The 18,259-nt window shown below is 38.8% G+C and overlaps 1 protein-coding gene across 1 annotated transcript in view; it reads left to right on the forward strand.

Annotated features, from left to right (window-relative positions):
* The first annotated feature begins 15,068 nt into the window (after positions 1–15,068).
* Positions 15,069–18,259, forward strand: part of LOC138173648 (uncharacterized) — a 146,562-nt gene continuing 143,371 nt past the window's right edge. The window contains exons 1-2 of the mRNA XM_069103699.1: positions 15,069–15,072; positions 17,867–17,968. Of these exons, the coding sequence (XP_068959800.1) occupies positions 15,069–15,072; positions 17,867–17,968 (106 nt within the window). The remainder of the gene's footprint in view (positions 15,073–17,866; positions 17,969–18,259) is intronic.

An 18,259-nucleotide genomic window follows, 5' to 3' on the forward strand; every position in this document is an offset into this window, starting at 1 on the left:
TTTTTTTTAAGCCCCAAATTCTTCATGGAATATAGAAAGGTTAGAAGCTGGGAGGGCCCTTAGGTCATCTAGTCTACACCATACCCTCACTTTATACAAGAGTAAACTGAGGCCCAGACAGATTAGTAACTTATGCAAAGTCATACAGGAAAGAGCAAAACCAAGATTCAATTCACTTCAGTTCATCTGTATTAAGTGCCTACCGTTCATGGCAAAATACCAGGAGAAATGTAACATTAGATAAAAAAAAATGGTTCTTGTTGTCATGGAGTTTAGAATCTAGTAAACTGACAAATCCAGGATTTGAATCCACATCTTCCATTGCCTGTCTAGTGTTCTCACTACACCAGTCTCTCCTAGGAGGGGCTGCAGGATATATTATAGGGAGATGATATCTTACCAGATATATTTTCTTAAAAGAGAATGAAAAAAAGGGTTGGGTGCTGCCAAAAAGAAACAGCTGTCCACACTGTTGATTCAAATATCATTCTGTTATTAATAAAAATGTTTTTCCCCTTCTATGGTATCTCAAAATATCCATGGGTTAGTTAAATATACGCATTTAAATTCAATTAGGACAGCTAGGTAGCACAATGCTGGAAGACTCATCTTCCTAAGCGAAAATCTGGCTACAGATACCTACTAGCTATGTGACCCTGAGTCAGTCCCTTAACCCTGTGTGCCTTAGTCTCTTCATCTGTAAAATGAGCTGGAGAAGGAAATGGCAAACCCACTCTAGTTTCTTTGCCAAGAAAACCTCAAATGGGATCATGAGGAGTTGGAAATGACTGAAACAGCTCAACAACGATAAAAGCAACAAATGCATCAGGCATAGGGTTTACATTTGAATTTTCAGGGATCATGTCTGCCCAGGTTCAGTTCACCAAATCACAGAATTTCAAATCTCAAAGGTACCTTCTGGTCATCCATACCTGAAAAGGAAACCCCAGTTTAACATTTAACTTAATTCAAAATATATTTATCATTTCTACACTGTGAAAGAACCAGCTAGGTACTGGGGACACAGAGGAAAAAATGCATTCATTGTCTCCACATAAAAGGATAAAGACTAGACCTGTGCTTTTGCTGGTATAGAGGTTGATCTTCTGGTTGGGAAAACCCCCAATACAGGTTGGCACCTCTTCTGCCATTTATCGTCTTAGAGAGTTTCCTGAATCACTGAGAGATTAAGAGATTTGCCCAGGGTCAGAAAGCCTTGGGGTCAGTCTTGAACCCAGGCCTTCCTGGTATCTACATCTACATCAAGACACATATATACATATGTCTGTGTTGATATAAATATAAGTGACATAGATATAGATGGAGATGGAGAGAGATAAGTCTATGCGTGTCTGTATACATAAATATATAGATGGAAATAGACATGTAGCAATGTCTATATATAAATAGATATGAATATTAGATAGATCTCTATATATCCTTACATGGAGAGATAAACAGCAGATAGATAGTTAGACAGACAGGATATATATGTATCAAATTGCTAAAGAAAGGCAACATGATATTGTGAATGGAGTTAGAAAGTTCTGTGTTCAGATGTTGCCCCTGATACACACTGGACCATTGGCAAGTCATTTAATCTTTGATTTTCCCTAGTTGTTCTCTTATACTCTAAGTTACAACACCAATTGTTCTTCTCTATGGGCTGGAAGGCATCTCCACACTTCTGAACCAAGTATATGTATGTATGTATGTGTATTTGTATGTGTGCCCATACAGCACATGTGCATTTGTGTGTATGTATATGTATATACCCGTTTGTTTTTGCTGTTGTTCAATCATTCATTGATGTCCAACTTTTCATGACCCCATACACCATAGCATACCAGGCCCTAGTGCCCTCTACCATCTCCCGAAGCCTGCACAAGCTCATGTTTGTTGCTTCCATGATAGTAACTATCCATCTCATTCTCTGCCATTCCCTTTTCCCTTCAATCTTTCCTATCAGGTTCTTTTCCAATCCATCCTCTCATCGTGTGACCAAAGTATTTAAGCTTCAGCTTCAGTATTTCACCCTTCAGTGAATAGTCTTGAGTTAACCTGTATGTTAGATGCCTAATTGGATGCTTGTTGATTGATTGATCAAAGATTAAAAAGTTTCCCTTCCATAGAGACAATATAGTATAGTAAAAAGTGAACTGGTTTTAGAATCTGAAAATTTGGGTTCAAAGAAGGTAGGACAGTGCACTGGACAGTGCTATGTTTGGAGTTAGAGGTCTTGGCTTCAACTCAGAGCTCTGCCACTTACTACCTGTATGGCCTTGGAAGGCACTAAAACCCCTTGGACTTCAGGTTCTTCATTTGCAAAATAAAGATTGGACTAGATGATCCTTTATAGTTCTGTAATCAGAAATATGTCTTTTTCATGGTTAAATGTCCTTCTGGAGCATAGTTATACACTTGTGGCTCCTCCAGAATTATTCTCTAGTTTTCTTTTTAAAAAGAATTGTGCTTCTTTTGACACCATAAAAAATGGAAACTGGACATGTCACTGTTATGAGCCTTTATACCCTTACTTCCAATAAAAATGTTCTTTCTTTTCGCCCAATGAAAAGTTGCATCTTTTTAATGTTAGGCTTTCAAATTCTTAGTATTCAAACCAGTCATTTATGAGAAGACCTCTCACATGGGCCCATTTTTTATGACCCTAATACACTGTGCAAGTAGTTTTGCACAATGCTGATTTGATCACATTCAGAGATGCTTGGGACAAGTTTAAGCAAGGACACATTTATCCCGTTGTCTTCTGACAGTATGACCTTTTTTCTTTCACTGAAAGCAAAAAAAAAAAATCTAGGCCAAGGAATGAACATGCCCTCTTTGTGGCAACCAGGCCATTCATAATAACATACATTGGTACAGTGCTTTAAAGTTTCCAAAGGCTTTTCCATCTATTATCTTATTTGATCCCTACAGCAGCCTGGGAGGGGCGGGGATGGCGGGAGGAGAGGAGAGCTAAGGGAAGAGAGGGCACAGGATGGAAGGAGACAATCAGAGTAGGGAATATTATCCCTGTTTTGTGAATGAGGACACTGATAAGGGAAACAAAGTAACTTGTTCATGGGCACACACCTAGTCAGGACTCAAACCCAGGTCCCTTTCCATTACTGTAGGCTGCCTTCTTGAGAGATGTTGGCCAGCTTGAATCCCAGGATAGGCCCCTCTTACAAGGATACTCAGCCAACTGGAGCAGGCTGGAATTCACTTGGTTTCTACAAGGTTGAGACAGGACCACGCCCCAAGACCAGCTATGGAGTAGACTAGACAGGATATAAGATGCCCAGAATGGATCTTCATCTCTGGAGCTGGAGACCCAAGCATGGGGTTTTGAACAGGGATGGTGGGAGGAAGATAATAATTGACATTTAAATGGTGATAGTAATGTATTATATGATATTCTGTGTCAATATAATATATTATTATTATTATTACATATATCAGGTTCTTAACTCCTTGGAATTAGTTCCTACAGTGTTCTTTCCATTGTAATACCATGCCTCTCAGACTTCACAACATTCTACTTAATGCTGGACTTCCCATTCATAATAAGATGCTTATCTAAAAAGCATATACCTAGGAGACCCTGAACTTGGTGTACATTCATCATCAGGTCGACATAGGTATTACCAAAATGGCACCTGCAGCTGACTCTCTAGTTCTTGGGCTAGCCAGGGACCCTGCTATGGCCCAGTATTAACAGAAACATCAGAAAGGCTATGCTCTGGCCCCAGTCCATCTCCAGCTTGGAATAAAATGATAGCTATAACTGGTTTATTACCTTCTTCATCTGGGCTTAAGTTTACTTATCTGTGAAATCAGGGGTTAGATCAGATGACCTCTGACATCCCTTCTAGGTCTTGATTCTATGAAAATCTTAGCCTCCTTGGTAATCATCCTGAAAGTTCAATACTCTCCTTCAACACCATTCTCTTCCTGTATTTGTTTTTCTCTTCCAAATCCAGGACTTTCAACTGCAAGGATAAAAATTCTCTCATTCTATATCCTACCCAGAATGCCAGAATCACTCAACATATGTTTCAGGTTTCTTCTAGCTATGTTATTTCTTCCCAGGTGGTAGGGTATAGCATAATGGGAGACAAACTGGTTTTAAAGGCCAAAAAACCTGTGTTTGATCTCTATTGGAAACATTTGCTAGCTGAATACCCTTGAGCAAGCTAATTCTCCCTTGTAGAAGCTTAAGTTTCTTCATCTGTAAAATGGGGATGATAAGGCTTTTACTATCCATTGTGCAAGCCTTTTTTTTAAGTGTTATATAAACCTTAAAATTCTATAGAAATATGAATTATGTTGAGACAATGAGTATCACGGCATGCAAAGAGGGGTGGTCTTAGAATAAGAAGGCTTGGGTACAAGACAAGTCTGAACCTTAGGTCTGACATGATTACTCAAATGATTCTAGGCAACTCAATAAACTTCATTTTCTTCATCTAAAATACAAATAAAATGTTTGCACAAGTAATATAAATAAAGTGTTTTGTAAACCTTAAAGCCCTATAGAGAGCTAGGTGGAGTTGTAGATAAGGTGCCAGGCCTGGAGTCAGGAAGATTTCTTTTCTTGAGTTCAAATCTGGCCTCAGACACTTACTAGCTGTGTGACCCTGGGCCAGTCACTTGACCCTGTTTGTCTCCATTTCCTCATTTGTAAAATGAACTGGAGAAGGAAACAGCAAAGCACTCCAGTATTTTTGCCATGAAAGCTCCAAAAGGGGTCACAAAGAGTCGAATCTGACTGGAAAATGACTGAACAATAACAACAAAAGCCCTATAGAAATGGGAGGGTTTTTTTTTTTAATAGATCAATAGATCAGCAGAAACTCCTGAACCCAGAATTCAAGCAATTTAGCAACCAGAATCTAAGTGACCTTTCCGGAACCATCTCATACACATCTCTTCTTGAGTCATGTATTGTAATCAAACTGGGCTACTGACCCACCATCAGCTTCCTCCTACTCCCTCCCATCACATTGATTTTATTCATAGCATCTCCCACCCCTGGAAAACCCCTTCCTTTCCTTAATGTCACCATTTTTCAGAATCTATGGCTTGCCCATGGTCACATTTGGTAGTAAGTATTCAAGAGGGGATTCAAACCCAGTTTCTGTAAGTTTAAATCCAATGCTTTTCCCACCATTACTCTTGTGTAGGCACACAGTGATTTAGCTCTCTACAGGATGCCTGGGACAGGGTGGCCTCAAGAAACCCTAGAGGGTACATGTTGTTGGAATGGAAAACATGGTTACTTTTAGTATTCACATTGGGCGAAAACTTGGGAAAAAAAAATAAAAAACCTGTCAAGTCTCAGAACATTTCACAGCAACAAAAATAGTTGCATTTTGGAGAAGAAAGAAACATGGGAACACTTCTAGAAGGAAGCTAATCACTTGAGCAATTTGCCAAATGCTTCTGTAATTGACAGGTTAACTTTGAAAGGTGGCTATCACAACAACTGCAGCATTTTATTTTGCAAGATTCCTGGGACTAAGTTTATGATTTTAAAAAAATGATAATGCAAAGCTGATATTTCCCCTCTTAAAATAAGTGCATTGGACCAGAAAACCTTTAAGGCCCCTCCCAGCTTTGACATTCTATGTTCTTTGATTTTAAGGTCCCTTCCAGCTCAAAGATTAATCAATTACTGGGTAAAAGTAGAGGGCAGTTAGGTGGCACAGTAGTTAGAGCATTGGGGCTGGAATCAGACTTCATAAATTCAAATCTGGATTCAGACATTTACTAGTCATGTGACCCTGGGCAAGTCACTTAACCCTGTTTGCCTCAGTTTCCTCATCTGTAAAAAAAATGAGCTGGAGAGAAATGATAAACCACTCCAGTATCTTTGCAAAGAAAACCCCATATGGGGTCAATGACGAGTCAGACACAACTGAGCAACAAGGGTAAAAGCAGGTGAGAAGCTGAAGAGACTTTATTTAGGTTTTGATTATACATACATACATGCATGTAAAACTTTAGGAATGTGAGTAGACAAGGAGGGGAGGCAACAATCATGCTTTTGGGCTTAGCTTAACTCTTAGAACTGAGAAGCTGGGGAATCCTGGAAACTGAGGGTCCTTGGCAGTGTTAAACTAGTTGCCCTTATGTGAATGGCATTCAAATATAGTTTAGACTTCAGAAATTAAATTCAGAAGGCACACTAAGTAAGATGGTGAATGATAGTATGAAGATGTCCAGCAACCAGGAAGTTCAATTTAAAAAGATATATTCAAGCTCTACGGCACTAGCTCCTTAGCTCCTAATTTAGCTACCAGCTTCTCTGATCTCAGTTCTTTTTTTTTATTTTTCCTTTTGGAGGGCAATTGGGGTTAAGTAACTTGCCCAAGGTCACATGACTAGTGTTTTTGTACTAAGTGTCTGAGGCCAGATCCGAACTTGGGTCCTCCTGACTCCTGGGCCAGAACTTTACTCACTGCGCCACCTAGCCACCCCTCTGATCCCAGTTCTTAAAAGGCTTGGTGTCCAGGGCAAAGAATCTCCTATTGAAGATGAGAGGTCTCACAGCCAAAACTTTAAAAGGAGCCAGACAGGTCACATTATATGGGGGGAAATGGTTTTCCCCAGGTACAACTTTAACAGGTCCATGGCTGGGAAGCTGCTTTTCTAAAAGAGTTTTTTTTTTTTTTAAAAGCTTCTTGTTTTGAACTAAAGGAGCCGGACAGAGTCTACTCTTCTCATGAAGAATAAATAACAGTGTAGACAAAGACCTCAATTGAAACATCAAACTGGGAGAAGCTCCACAGCCACAAGCCCCGTGGAGCTTGAGGCTGAAATCATCCAACAGAAATGATGAATCCAATGGAACAGTGTAGAACATAGAAGTGTCAGGCAGAGTAACATGAAGAGAGATTGCCTATATGATGAAGTAACATCTGGTGGAATGGCAGGTCAAATCCTGCATCAGACAGTCAATAGTTGTATAACCCTGGATAAGTCACCTAACCTTACCCAGCTTCAGTTTCCTCATCTGTAACATGGGGATGATATTAATAAGACCTACCTTCCAAGGTTGTCTTGAGGATCAAATGAGATAATATATGTAAAGTACTTTGCAAACTTTTTTAAGTGCTTTATAAATGTTAGTTATAGCTGTTGCTATAGCAAAATGCTCTTGCGATTTTTCTTAATTATGTCATTTTGTTAAATAACTTTGCTTTTAACTGAGGATGTTCTCTGGATAACTATTAAATGTAAACACATTGGTGGGGGCTTGCAAGCCATGGCATTTATATGCACAGGGTACCTCAGTCCTTGGGGTAGTTTCCTTTATGAAGCTCACTATGCAAGCTGTATGGGGCAGGTGCCCCGAAATCCTACAACTGCATTTGGGAATACAAAGCAACTTCGTTATTCTGTCCCAGCAGTTGAATATTATTTCATATTTTCAATAGCTACTTTTAAAAAAAATAGAACAAGCCTACCAGAAAAATTCTGATGTGACTTGGGGAAAAGGAGTGAGCCATGGTTTTTATCAGAAGTGAGCCTTCTTTCATTCTTCCTTTTTCTTTCTTTCTTTCCTTCTTTCTTTCTTCCTTTCTCTTCCTTCCTTCTTTCCTTTCTTTCTCTTTCCTTCTTTCTTTCTTTTTTCTTTCCCTCCCTTCCTTCCTTCCTTCCTCCCTCTCTTTCTTTCTTTCTTTTCTTTTTTTGGCAAGGCAATCAGGGTTAGGTGACTGCCCAGGATCACACAGCTACTAAGTGCCAAGGGTTTGTGACTGGATTTGAACTCAGATCCTCCTGACCCCGGGGCTGGTGCTCTAATGACCCTTATTTCTGATGAAGTATGAATACAAACAGTAAGCTGGGACTCCAGAGATACAGGTTTTAGTCCTGAATTTTCCACTACTTTACTGTGTGACTATTGGCAAATCACTTTCTTTCTCTGGGATGCCCTTTCATTACCAGAGGAAATGAGAAAGTTTGGCCAGATGCCTTTCCTAAAACATGAATCCCACTAAGGGAAACAATTCTTCAAATGTGACCCACAGTCCTTCCGAGGTGGGAAGATCCTTAAAATCATAGAATGTAATGTCAGAACCAGAAGGAACCTTAATGATCATATAATTTAATTCCTTTATTTTACAGTGAAGGAAACTAAGGCCTTAAGGAGAGGAAAGGACAGTCACTCCTCGTCATACAGTTGGCACTTGGCCCTCATATTTTTCTAAAAGATGTACCGAAATTCATGTATTCAGACAGCTCGTCCCTGGCCATGTGTTGGAGGGGATTAAAGTGTTGTTGGCTTTTTTTTTTTCCCAGCAAGGATCTGGAATAAATTATATCCCACAAATTGGCTTCTGATCTACTTGTTTCAGACATTAGCATAGGAATAACCTATGTGTTTGCTCAATCCACCCACCTGTGATGAAATCTTGGCTTGTTTGGTGGAATCTACCATCAAAAATGCAAACGATGCACAGATCAGCGTTGTCTGGAGGAAGGCAGAAAACTGGTGGATAAACAGTTCAGTACAAAAGTTGCTGGCAGCATGTCCGTGAATTCTTCCAAATTTTAGAGATCTGCAATGCAGATCTGAGGACACAATTTGCTCCATGGTTCATGTGCCAAGTGAGATATTATGTAATTTCTAGTCATTTCAGTGGCCCTCTGTAGATGTACTGGGGGATTCAAACATGCTAGGTGCCCATATACTCAGAGAGCGCATTTCCTAATGCATGCAAATGGTATGCACACACACACACACGCACAAATCTTTTCAGTTTCTATCCTGTATTCTCAAGGAAATGAGTATTAATTTCCTAAAATTAAAGCTCATAACATTTTCCTAAAGCAAACAAATATTGCTCCATTTTTCAGATGGAAATAAAAAATTGGAGGTAGAGAGATATATGTAGACTGATTTTTTAAAAATAAGTGTTTTACTTATGTTTGAAAAAGAAATAATGTTATCACCTCCTTACACCCATAAGCCTTCCTTAAAACCAGCTTAGGTGGGTTAGTAAATAGATTGCTGAACCTAGAGTCAGAAAGACCTGAGTTCAAATCCTGCCTCAGGTACTTATTAGCTGTATGACCCTGGGCAAGTCATTTAACCTCTATTTGCTTCATTTCCTCAACTGTAAAATGGGGATAATAATACCACCTACTTCACAGGATTGTTGTGAGGATCAAATGGGATAACCTTTATAAAGCACTTATTGCAGTGTGTGACACATACCGTAGTAGGCACTATGTAAATGTGTATTCCCTTCCCTCCTTGTAATAAAGAGATGCAACAACATGGTAAAAATCTGATACATTGACCATGTCTAAGGTGGAAAGTACTTGTCTATGTGACCTGGGAAAGGATAGAATGTCCCCTCTTCTAATGGGAGAGATCTAAGAGCTCAATCCCTCCCTGTTAGTGAGAAGAAAATTAAAAAGGGGAAAGGGAGTTGGGAAAGGGTCCTTTGGCCATATTCACATCATTTGCAACACAGCAGAAAGAGAGATGAAGGCCAGGGAAGTATAGCAGAAGGACCATTGTATAGGAAATTAGGAATCCTGGATTCTAATGTGAGACCTGCCTCTAATTAGCTTGTATGACTGAGCAAGTCTTTTCTTGATCTAAACCTCAGTCTCTTCATCTGAAAAAAAATAAAAGTATATATAGGGCAGGGTAATGTCTAATGTTTCTTTTAAAACCCTAACATTCTATGTTTTATATTTTAAGGTTCCTTGCATGCCTGAAACCCTAAATTTCCATGATTTCTCAACCAGAGTTCTTTCTACTGTACCACAGTGCTATTAACTTATTGAATTTTAATCAAATATTTGGGCAGCTAAGTGATGCAGTGGATAGAGTGCTGAGACTAGAGTCAGGAAGACTCATCTCCCTGAGTTCAAATCTGGCTCCAGATGCTTACTAGCTGTGTGACCCCCGGCAAGTCACTTTACCCTGTTTGCCTCAGTTTCTTCATTTGTAAAATGATCTAAAAAATGAAATGGCAAAAGAAAATTCAGTATCTTTACCAAGAAAACTCCAAATAGGGTCATGAAGAGTTGGACACAACTTAAAAATGACTGAAGGACAACAATCACGTATTTACAGACAACAGATTGCAGAGGAATCAGGTTACTTGGACCTAAGAGCCAGGGTCAGGTTCTGTCAAAACTGGAGGAACAGTACAAGTCTATCTGTATAGTAAATATTTCTAGGCAGTAAATAGTCCAGAGTTAAAGGGCAGGGCAAGAAGCTGGGATCTGGAGAAGGCTGATGTCCATGTACATATGGTAGCCCTTGTAAAAAGTAAAATTGAATTAAAGATGAAAGGTAATACAGTGGAATGAGAGGACTTGGGTTCAAACCTCTCCTTTAACACTTGCGTTTGCCATGTGATCTTGGACAAGTGACAACCTGTCAGTATCAATTTAATTCAATTCAGTAGCCATTTATTTAGTGCCTACTATGTAATAGCACTGGAAATACAAAAAGAGGTAGGAGTCAGTCCCTGCCATCAAGGAGCTTGCAATCTAATGGGGGATGGGGGAGACATAACAACATGCAAAAATATATAAGCAAAGCAAGTTATATACCAGATAAATACGAAATAAACCATAAAGGGAATGCACTAAAATTAAGGGGAGTTAGGGAAAGCTTCCTATAGGAGGTGGGATTTCAGTTGAGATTTAAAAGAAGCCCGGGACTTCAGTGGTCAGAGTGGAGGAGAGAGAGTATCCTAGGCATGGGCATGAGCTTAAGAAAATACTCAAAGCCAAGAGTTGGAGTGTCTTGTTTGTGGAATAGCCAGGAGGCCAGTGTCATTGCATCAAAGAGCTCATGGCAGAGGTGGGAGTGGTAGGGTGTAAGTAATAGGGAATTAAATTACAAAGATGCAACGGGAAACCACTGGAGTTTATTGAGTGGGGTAGAGGAGGACATTAATATAGGGTTAATAAAGCTTGTATAGCCTCTGTCACAGGGTTGTTGCAACCCAAAAAAAAATGCTTTGTGAGCTTTGAGGCACTTTGAAAATGTGAGCTCTTGCAATTATATCTCTAAGAGAACTTCCAGCCCTAAATCCCACCACCTTAGCTATGAGTTGAAACCCATCAAATCCAGTACATTTATTTTTTAAAATGAAGTCATATTGCTTTCAAATCTATTCTGTGCCTGGAACTCAGCCAACAAAGCCTTGTGTAGTAGGGAATTCTGCTTTAATGAACAAATAGGAAAGATTTTAAATTAGCGTTTCAATTGCTTGCATGGTAGACAATGTGGGACAGCAAAGAGAATGTTGGATTGAAAGAAAAAATAACCTGAGTTAGTCCAGACTCTGGTGCTTTATATGACATTGAGCAAGTCTTTTCCCTTCTCTGGCCCTCAGTTTCCCCATATATAAAATGGTTTGGGTGGGCTAAATGGTCTTGGATGTCCTCTCCAACTCTAAATCCCATGATCTTCTAAAGGGGTATTTATAAAGTACATAAAAACACCTTTAAAAAAAACAATAATAGCTAGTACTTGTATAGTGCTTTGAGGTTTGCAAAACACTTTACAAATATTATCCCTTCTTATCCTCACAATGACCCTGGAATGAGAAGGTGCCATTATTATTTCCATTTACAGATGAGGAACCAGAGACTTGAGACAGGTTAAGGGACTTGGCCAGGGCCACATAGCGAGTAACATCTGAGACAGGTCTTCTGGATTCCAAGTCCTAACCTCTATCCGATGAGGTCAACACCTACCTTTGGATTTGGTTTGCATTTTGGTAAAAAAAAAAAAATTTCCCCCTGTAGTTGAGAAAAAGGTAAGTTTCAACCAAACACTTGTTAGAATTATCATATATTTGGGGGGCGGCTAAGTGGTTCAGTGAATAGAGCACTGGCCCTAGAGTCAGGAGGACCTGAGTTCAAATCCAGCCTCAGACATTTAACACTTACTAGTCATGTGACCTCGGGAAAGTCATTTAACCCCAATTGCCCTTCCCTCTCTCCTCCAAAAAGAAAAAAAAAAGAATTATCACATATTTTGATATAGTGGTAAGCAATATCATAGAATCAGAAAGTCATAAAAGTAGAAGGGAACTGAAAGGTCCTCTAGGACAAATCTCTTCACTGTACAAATGAGAAAACTGAGGCCAAGGAGGAAAAGGGATTTCTACAATAGCATTGAATGAATCAGTGACCAACAGGCTGAGAACCCATGTCTCTGGTTCCCAGATCAATATTCTTTGCGCTATCTCCCCCTCCCCATATAATCATATGTTGTAGTAATCTCCCATCCAATGACAATTCAAAGTTTGCAAAGTGTCTTCCAAAACTGTTGGGGAGGTGATTGAGGCAATACATGGATAATTTTACCCATTATATAAAGCAGGATATTGAATCTCAGAGAGGTTAGTTCACAATTCATAACTATCAGAGCCAGGAATCAAATGTGGGTCTATGTTCAACCTTTATAGAATCTAAAAGATGAAAGGAATGTCAGAGATTATCTAGCTCAACCTGGATGGGGAAAGGAGTCTCCTCTACAATGTTATCAACAAGTGGTCATCAGATTGTGCTCTAGTGAGGGGAAACCACAACATGAGCTGCTGGTTAAATTTTTCAGTGAGAACATTTACATCTCAGAAATTGGCAAATAGTGTAAACCTGGAGGTTTTTAAAAATTATTTTTGTTGATTGTCTAGATTTTAAAAAGTGATGGAGAAAAATGTTAATAATGTGGATTTTGTTCAGTGAAATCATTAATACCTCAGAAAACAACTGAATACACAAACTAGGTGCTTTTTTAAAGTATTGTTTTGTTGATTATTTAGACTTAAGAAAGTGATGGGGGAAAACATCAATAATGTGGATTAAACTTAAAAATATGTTATGTGTACATTTTTTTCTAGACAGTTGTTAAACATTTACCAGCATGCTGCTGTAGAGAACCCTTAACCCTTCACAAGCATCCCATTCCACTTTTAGATATTTGTAATTAGCAGTATCTTCTTCTGTCGAACCTAATTCTTCCTCTATCCAAAGATTTCACCAGAACACTGCTCGTAGTTCTGTCCTCTGGGGCCAAGAAGAACAGATCTAATCCCATTTCCAAATATCAGATTTTAAGCTATTTGAAAGGAACAGTCATGTTCCCCCTAAAGCTTATCTTTTCCAAACTAAACATTGTAAATTAATTAAGTTCTCTCAAGACATTATCATCAGTTCCCTCTCAATCTTAGGCATCCTCCTGGAAAAGTATTTTTTTTTTACCAATTTACCAATATATGGTACCTAAAATATGGTACCCCGAATGGAACATAGCACTCCAGATGGATTCTGAACAGAGCAGTTTACAACAGCATTGTCCCATCCTTTGTTCTGGATATTAAGTCTTTCTTCTTGAAGTCTAGATAACAATTGTGTGCTTTCTCTCTCAGATCTATTTTTATTATTTTTTTGGTCTAAACATATTTTCTTGGCTTTGTACTTGCAAAGTCATTTTTAACAAAACTTTATGTGTAAATATGACCCCATTAATTTTGTTTTATTAAATTCAGCATATCCATTGGAGCCTTGTAATGCCATACAACATATTAGTTCTCCTTTCCAAGCCTCCCATTAATGTCTTCAGGGAATTCATTGATAAAAATTTGAAACAAACCTAGAGATAGAACTCTTAGGCACTCTACTATAGATTAATATTAATCTACAGTATTAATATTAATCAGTATTAATATTGGACCATTACAGACAACTCTTGGGTCTGGTCCTTCAAACACACATCTCTCCCATCTCTCATCTCTCCTACATCTCTCCATCTAGTCCACCATGGTAATTTAAGAGACTTTATCATATGCTTGATTGATAACCAGTAGTCTATATCCAGATCCAGAGAAAAAACAATGACTCTAAGTCAAATTCTACCTCCTTACCTGTGTGACCTTAACTTCCTTGGGTTTCAGTCTCCTCATCAATAAAATGAGGCTAGACTAGATTTCCTCTGGGATCCCTTCCTCCTCTCAATCTGTGATCCCATACATTCTCTTCATCTACCAGTCTAGTTACCCTCTTAGAAAATGAAACTAAGTTAGTTTGGCTTGACCTTTTCATAATGAAACTATGCTGATTCTCATTCTCCTTGGCAAAGAAAACAGCAAAACAAGAATTAAGCAGCTCTACTTTTCGATATCATCTGTCGCCATCATTGCATCCTAAGTAGTGGTCCTATCACCTTTTTTTAGTGGTCCTATCCTCCTTTTGCCCACAACACAGCATTTTAAAAGTCTTTTTTGTAGTCCTGAACATAAATGGTTCCCTCATCCAAGTCTTAGTACTTTTGACCCTATTTTTACAGAATAATTCATTTGACTGAAGGGTTCCCTTTGCAACCACAATGAAATCTAGACAACTTCCCCGCCCCTTTTCTTTCTTATTGAATCATTTTGTCTCAGAATTTCATTCTTGGGTATTTCTCACCCCTCTTGGGATGACTTTCCCATGCAGAATTTTCGACCCTTTGAAAGTGACTCTCCCAGCTTCTATGATGCATATGAGCTTGTGCCCAGCTTTCTTTTCACCTATCACAAATACTGAGACTGGGTAGTCACTTCCTCCCAAAGTTTCTATCTTTCTGTAACTAAATCATCTTTGTTGGTCAAAATCACTTCCAGAATAGTAGTTTCTCTTGTTTCTTCTTCTACCTTTTAAAAAATAAAATTGACACTCAGGTAGATCACCAATTTGTCAGCTATTCTGCTTTTAACGGAGAAAGAGCTTTCAATAATTAAAATCTCCCATCAACACAAGTTGTGATGTTTCTCCAATTCTTGTCCCATTTTTGCCATCCTTCTGATTAATTTGAATAGTATGCGTACGCAATGATATCATTTCTTTTGCCTCCTTATCCTGAAGACCCCATCATATTCTCTACCTTCCCCCACATATCTATGCTTCTTCACATGACTACATCTTCTTAATACACAACATCACTCTTCCCACCACACCTATTCTTTTTTATTGACTCCTGACCATATCCAAAATACAATGTCTCAGTCTGCACTCTGAATTCACCTCCTCTCTGTCGAAGGATGGGTAACATGTTTCATCTCGATTCCACAGGAATTATGGTTAGTCACTGCATCAAACAGACATCCTAAGCCTTCCGAAATTGTTTGTCTTTACAGTTTTATTGTTACCATACACATCGTTCTCCTGGTTTTGCTCACTTTTCTATCTACATCAGTACACACGGGTCTTTTCAGATTCTTCTGAAACTATCCCCTTCATCATTTCTTACAGCATAGTAACATTCTATCACATTTCTATACTATAACTGGTTCCATTGTTCCTCAATCAATGGGCACCTTCTCAGTTTCAAATTATTACCACCACAGATACAGCTGCTATAAATATTTTTGTATATATGAAGGGGAGAGGGGAAAGACAAACATTTATTAAATGCCTATGTGCCAGACACTCCACTAAGTTCTTTACAAATATTATTTCATTTGATCATATGAAGAGGTCTCATATGAGACCTTTTCCTCTTTAATAATAATGGTGATAGCATTTATATAGCACCTTAAGATTTGCAAAACACTTTATAAATAATAATAATAAGTAGTATTTATAAGGTACTTACCAGGTGCTAGACTCTGCACATTTTATTTGATCCTCATAACAACCTGGGGAGATTGATAAAATCCCCATTTTACACTTGAAGAAATTCAGGCAGATAGAGGTTAAGTGGCTTGCCCAGTTCACATGGGTAGTATCTGAGGCTAAATTTGAACTCAGGTCTTCCTGACCCCAGGTTTAGTACTTTACTGCACCAAGAGATGATTTTTTCTTTGATCTCTTGTGGTTCACCTATGACAGCTCTTTATAAACATAACAACTAGGGAAGATTTTGTCTCATTATTGGGCCAGAGAAAATGGGAAAGAGCAGAGAATTGGGGACTGGGTTTAAATCTCACTTCTATTACTTCTCACAAGTATGGCCAGAAACACTTAATCTCTACACAACTCTAAGTTATACTTAGACTCCTTCCCTTCTCAATCTTCTTTCACAAAATTACAAAATCTCAGAGTTTAAATAGAGGATATCTTGTTCAACCCATACTAGAACTAATCATCTCTATGACATACCTAACAAATAACCATAGTCCTTTACTTGATTCCCTCTGAGTGGGAATTTACTTTCTCCTGAGGCAACCCATTGCACTTTTGAATAGCTCTGATTAAATCAAGTAAGCAGGTGAGCATTTATTGAATACCTACCATATTCCAGATACTATGCAAAGTTCTAGGGATAGTCAAACCTCCATGAAATGGCTAGGTCCTGTTTGGAATTGTGCTTTTTGAAGTTAAAATTATGTAACACATGATAACTTATTCTTGCCCATTGGAAATATGCAGTGATAATTTGAATAATATCATTACTTCTAAGGATTCATTATCCTACCTCGTTGTCATTCCTGCCTTCAATAAACTTACATTCTGTTGGAGGAGACAATATGTATTTTAATAAGTATATACAAAAAGAATTCAAAGTGAATTGTGGGGGGAAGGGTATGAACTCTGGGAAGATCAGGAAAATCTTGATATAGAAGGTAGTGCTTGAGCAGAGTTTTGAACGACCAAGAGATCCTAAGAGGCAGAAGTGTGTGTGTGTGTGTGTGTGTGTGTGTGTTGGAGGGCAATGGAGGGTGGTTCTTACATATAGCCCAGATACACCCTTCTGTTGATTCTAGCTATTGTTCTGGCTCTGTCTTGGGGATGAGCGAGTCTAATCTTTCCATATGATAGACTTTCAAGTATTTAAAGACAGTAATCACACCTCCCCCAAACCTGATGCTTAGGGGCAGGAGTTAGGGATGGGGAGTCCATTCATCTCTTCCTTAGGCTAAACATCCTCGGTTTCTTCAGTGATCCTCATATAGTCTTATATGAGACCCTTCACTATCCCAATTACAAGCCCTTAAACTTTTTCTAGCTTAACTAAAAAGATAAGACTATCCTTAAATATGGTGTCCAGAAATTAGTATAACATTCCAAATATGGTATGGCCTGGACAGAAGACAGAGGTACACCCTCCTCGCTAATTCTGGACAAGCTTCTCCATGTACCCTGTGAAGGAATTAGCTTTGGGGGTGGGGAGGGGCTGTAGTTGAATGTTGCTTTCTTCTTGTCGTTGGATCAATGAGTTTTTAGGATTACCAGCCTGAGTGGGATGAAATTTTACAAAGAAATTTCACAGAGTACAACTGTATCCAATTCCAAAGTCCAGTATAAGCAGGAATAGGAAAAACTCCAAGGGCTTCCGTAGAGTATAATGTTGTTGCCTGAAAGTCCAGAATCAGCAGAAGGTGGCAAAAACCACCTGCAGCATCCAGCAAAATGAGCATAGAAATAGTTCCTTAGGTCTGTGGTCATTTTCTTTCCCTCTTCCCGTTTCTGTTTTCCATTCCCTCCTTCTTCTTCCTACTCTCCCTCAGTCTTCACACATCTCTCTCGTATGACAGAATTCTGGGAGATATGGTTTCCAAAGGAACGTAGTGTCATCTCTGACTATAATCCTACATCTCTCCTTTCTTTCTCAGCCAAACTCCTTGAAAAGCTGTCTATGCTCGCTGCCTTCACTTTCTCTCACTTACTCTTCAATCCTTTTCAATTAGGGTTCCAATATTATTACCCAATTGGAAATGCCCTCTCCAAAGTTACCAGTGATCTCTCAATTGACAGATCTGATGGTCTCTTCTCATTCTTCATCCTTCTCTACCTCTCTGCTTCATTGTTGACAACCATCTCTTAGATTCCCCCCTGGATTTTCATGACACTACTCTCTCCTGATTCTCTTCCAACTTCTCTGATCATTCTTTCTTAGTCATTGTCATTATCATTATCATCATCATCATCATCATCATCATCATCATCATCATCGTCATCGTCATCGTCATCGTCATCCACGTGTCACTCCCAGTCACAGGTGTTCCATTCCCCAAGGTTCTGTCCTATGCCCTCTTCCCTGCACCAGTTGCATGAACTATACATAAGGATCTCTGAGGCTGCATATTGACCTAGAAAACTACATGTTAACCTTAACTGTTCTGTTTTCTCATTACATATTTTGTTAAATATTTCACAATTACATTTTAATGTGGTTCTGGCAGCACTCCAGAGGTTGATGGTCACAGTGCAACAGCTATTTTTGATACCTTTACTCTATACTCCATTTCTTGTTAATCTCATTAACTCTAATTGAGTTTAGCCATCATCT

Source organism: Petaurus breviceps, unplaced genomic scaffold, assembly GCF_028583685.1.
Source record: "Petaurus breviceps papuanus isolate PSGF00001 unplaced genomic scaffold, PetGlider_PUasm1.0 63, whole genome shotgun sequence".
In the NCBI taxonomy this organism is placed as follows: domain Eukaryota; kingdom Metazoa; phylum Chordata; class Mammalia; order Diprotodontia; family Petauridae; genus Petaurus; species Petaurus breviceps.